This window comes from Onychomys torridus, chromosome 2 (assembly GCF_903995425.1).
Source record: "Onychomys torridus chromosome 2, mOncTor1.1, whole genome shotgun sequence".
NCBI lineage: Eukaryota > Metazoa > Chordata > Mammalia > Rodentia > Cricetidae > Onychomys > Onychomys torridus.
The window spans coordinates 26,220,932-26,225,647 of NC_050444.1; the positions used below are offsets into that span (position 1 = coordinate 26,220,932).

General features: G+C 37.9%; 1 protein-coding gene across 1 annotated transcript in view; it reads left to right on the forward strand.

Annotated features, from left to right (window-relative positions):
- The first annotated feature begins 2,219 nt into the window (after positions 1-2,219).
- The window catches only part of Fabp4 (fatty acid binding protein 4), a 4,243-nt gene continuing 1,746 nt past the window's right edge, over positions 2,220-4,716 (forward strand). The window contains exon 1 of the mRNA XM_036179264.1: positions 2,220-2,392. Coding sequence (XP_036035157.1) covers positions 2,320-2,392 — 73 coding nt within the window. The 5' untranslated portion in view covers positions 2,220-2,319. The remainder of the gene's footprint in view (positions 2,393-4,716) is intronic.

Genomic DNA, 4,716 nt, shown 5'->3' on the forward strand with positions numbered 1-4,716 from the left:
TCTAGCAGTCACAATAAAAAAGTAAAAATCCAGACTAGTTTTAGTAATATATGCCACTTAACATGCCTCATTATGCTTATTTCAACATATAATCAATGTAAGAAAATTTCATTATACATATATATATATATATATACCCTTTATATATAATATATATCATACATATATCTGATATATATAAGGGTATATATGTCATTATATATACCCTTTTATATTAACTCCAACCATGGTATGTATTGCACACTAACAGGCATCTTGATTCAGACTCAAAATTTTCTTTTGAAATATTAATCATTGTTTAAAGTTCACAAAACTTACAGTTCAAAAAATTGGATTGATATATTCAAGTTGTTCTTAACATATTTAATTTTTTTCCAATCACCAAATTGAGGATAATTGCTTTTCTTATAATGGAAATTAAGTAAAATTTAAAGTTGCGTTTTGCTGTCATATTAGCCAATTGGGCACAAGCAGAAAGCTTTGTGTGACTACAGACACATGTATTGGCTGGGCTTTCTTGATGACATGTCTAAACCATAGTGTTATAATGCACATGCAGTAAACACAATGGGATAATCGTTTGAAACCATGAGAAAGTTAGGGATCAACATATAGTTCCAAATAAAACAACTTAGAACATTTTCAAAACTGTACCTGTATTAAGATTACTTATTTAACTTGAGTTTTAATCCAAAACATGTTATTCAGTGAGAAACAGATGCCGTGTGAATGGCTACCTAAATGTTCATGTAATAGTCTATAGTGGATGAATGTTATTTCTCTCTCTCTCTCTCTCTCTCTCTCTCTCTCTCTCTCTCTCTCTGTTTTTCGAGACAGGGTTTCTCTGTAGCTTTGGAGTCTTTCCTGGACTAGCTCTGTAGACCAGGCTGGCCTCAAACTCACAGAGATCCACCTGCCTCTGCCTCCCAAGTGCTGGTATTACAGGTGTGCGCCACCACCGCCTGGCAGTGAATGAATGTGCTGTCTACAGATGCAATTAAAAATTGGCACTGTATGCTAACTTTATCAAACTTTCATAGTAGCTAGTTTTCCTAGAAAAATCCCATGTTTGCAGTATCCCTTTCCCTGGATATTTTTGAGATAATGCCATGGACTTGGGAATCAGTCCCATGCTCAGCAGGTAACTTCTCAATGAGGCAAGATGTAGCAAACCATCCTTCTCTAATATCCTGAAATGTGCAGATGCTCGAAGGCATTGTTGTACAAGTGAACTTCTTCCGTCATTCTGTTAGGAGGCAGGGAGACTGAAAACTGGACTACTTTATAAAAGTTATCTCAGTTCAGCCACTGCGTCAAAGAAAAAAGCAGGGTTGGTAACTTGTGATCACATTACATCTGATCATTCACAGAAGGCCACACTCTTTAGATCCGTATAAATTTAAAACTTACAATATATTTCAGAAATGGAATGAGGAACATGTTTTAGATGGGGACCCATTTTTAAGGAGTCTGTAAAAATTAATACTATTGGTTATTTAGGAAGTAGGAAGAATGAGGCTTAATTTTTAATTTAATTAAATCTGTGGTCTAGGTTCCTGAGCAATGATATGAATGAGTTTTTAATATATATTAAATATTTGAAATTACAAATCTAGGCTACTTTGGCCAGGTGTGGTGGATGGGCCTTTAATCCCAGCACTCCAGAGGCAGGAGCAGGTTGATCTCTGTGAGTTCAGGACTACCAGGGCTGTGTAGAGAGACATTGTCTCAAAAAGAAAAAAAAAACTAGGCTACTTTAAAATTTCATTATTTATTTTGTTATAATTCCTGAAACAGCATTGTTTTAACAAAAGAGTCAGTAAGACTGAGAGTCTGTAAGGTAGGCTTTGTGTCCTCAAATTCAGAAGAACCAAATATACTTTCACAGTATTAGTAAAATAAAACCTCAACACATCAGGGTCAAAGTGTGTCCCAAAGTAATTGTCTCCTCCACAATGAGGTAACTACGTATGGAATAATAGGGGGAAGTTGAATGCACCAAGCATTTAACAGTGAAAACAGGAACATTTAAAATACTCTGTTCATGGTTTAAAAATAAGTTGTACTCTAAGTCCAGTGGTCATTGCCAGGGAGAACCAAAGTTGAGAAATTTCTATTAAAAACATGACTCAGAGGAAAAAATACAGGGGCTAGTAATGAAGGAAATGATCTGGGGTCAACCCCCATTGGTCACTCCTACAGTCACGTGGTTGGGCCATCTTTAAAAGGGAGTTATCTGGACTCAAGAGGATCATAGCACCTTCCCCCATCCTGCAGCCTCTTTCTCACCTGGAAGAGAAATCTCAGAAAGTTCACAAAATGTGTGATGCCTTTGTGGGAACCTGGAAACTCGTCTCCAGTGAAAACTTCGATGATTACATGAAAGAAGTGGGTAAGTGCTGTGGGGGATAGGGCTTCCCTACAGGGGAGAGGGCTTGTAGCTGGCCTTCAGCTTGGGAGCAGTTGCTTTGGGAAATGCTCTTTTCCACATGGAAGCTGTAGAAGCCACTAGAAAGAGCCTGTTCTATACGCTTCCTAAATCAAAGCTTCAACCTAGTGCTTCCCAGGTGAACCAGGAGGAAAAGGAGTGTAAATGAAAATCTTTTATGATCTACAGAATGACAAGGTGTCACCCTCACTACCACATGTGTGTTTCTGTGGTTCACTTGGCTCTCTGTCTGTTTTTAACATCTCCTTTTACACAAAAGTTTTGCAATAACTTGGAAAGAAAAATATAGTTTTTTGTTTGTTTGGTTTTTTTTGTAGCATGAAGTGACTTTTACTTAAAACTGAAGCCATGATTTTTAACCCATCTTAGAAAAAAAATTATGTTGGAAAATGTAATTTAGCAAAATTTTTTCTGTCTCAATGTCACAGTAGACAAACGCGTGACTTCAGGAAATGCTTTTCTTCATGGGGTTGGTTTGGAATGATATGGAATGTCATAGATTTAGTGAGTGATTTAAAGGGAAAGTTGGGCATGTGAAACACGTATAGAATGTGCCTTTCCGATAGCAGAGGTTCTGTCAACACTGCCCACATGCTGCTGTGTGAATGGTCACCAAACAATGTTGGCAGCAAGACAGTGGCCATTAACCAGTGATGTTCTCTTTCAGGGAGCTTCTGCATTGAACCCCATCTCTCTCTGTGACCTTCAGAAGGTCAGATCCCAAAATACAGAGAATCTTCAGTAGGACAGGATCCCCTAAATTTTCAAAGGCTTAACCTTTCCCTCAGTTACAAAGTGGGACCTGTTGGTGATCTGTCAATACTGTTCTCTTGTTTGTAGATAAGAAGATTATCAGAAATTTCGGCATGACTGACATTTTAATGTATCGGCTAGGTACCGTTCAGTATGCTAGTTCCTATGTACTGACTTAGAAACACCAGGGTTTGGACTGCTTTTAGCTATTGACTTTTTGAAACATTTTGTACTTGTAATATCCATATCTAAGTTATAATAGCATTTTAAATTGTGAAGGACTCATAATTAAAGGCAATAAGATAGTTCCTGGATGAAATTGGCAGCTGTAATTGAGGCACAGTGGGCAGGTATTGCCTTCTGCAGTCAAATAAAATCAGAAAGAAACAAGCAAAGCTGTCGCCTTTCCCAGGCTCGGTCCCTCTGGAACTGTCTCCCACATTGCATCCTTCCCGTACTTATTAGTTGTACTGAATGTCGTGTTATGTGGCAGAGTGAGGATTCAAGGCAGAAATACATCATTTTCTCACTGTGGCTACTTTTTAGTCAGAGAACCAAGTCAGGGGCTCCACATCACTTGTCTTGTGCTGGTTCTTCTTCAGGCCGGCTTTAGTTCTAACCTGTGGTCACTTTTAGTTAAAGAAATTACCCTTCTTTAAGCGTTTGTGCTAGAAGAGTTGCACATTGGTGACCGTAGGAATTCTGTGTACCACATGCAGAGTGAGCAAGTTGTTACTGTTCATCCAAGGCTGTAAGTTGCTCACCCTCTATGGGAAAACATTTCCCTCATTTCAGCAAACAAGACCCCACAACTTGAGTGACTGTGATGCACAGCGTTAGTGTCCAAACTGTTGTAAACAATGGAATTCTGATTTCTTGAGTTCAAAACATATTTTCTGAGTCCCCCTTTAATTTTCCTTACACATTATTGGGAATGATATTGCTGTTCAAAAATGGCATGATATGTAGGAAACATTTTTCCCATTAGAGAAATTAATCAGTGATCCTCCCATGAGGGAGTAACATGGGAAGGAAGCCTAGAAAATGACACTTGGCAACAAATGCTGTGAAATGGGGTTTCTGGACACTCAAAATAGACGACCTTTAACCCACTAACTCTATATCAGACCTGGTCTCTGACTTTAGATTTTTGTGAAAATTACAACTCTTAATATTTAAGAAAGAATGAAGTGATCAAACAGCCTCAATCATAAACACAAAATACAGATAGTATATATACACATATATTATCACCATATTATTATAGATATGCTGACATATATAAGGCACATACACATCGAGGTATGGGGATTTAATGTCTTTATAGATTCTGTTGAAATCAATGATGAGTCTCCTGAAGAAAAGAAAGGGACAAGCTAAGAGTAAATCTGGATGGGTTGCTCCTGAATGTATCCTCAGGGATTAGGGCCAATGTGCTTAGCTGCATAGCTTGTTTCAAAAGAGCCTCAAGTAATCTAGCATCTTTTTCTTCATGGACACAAAAATGTAAGCTT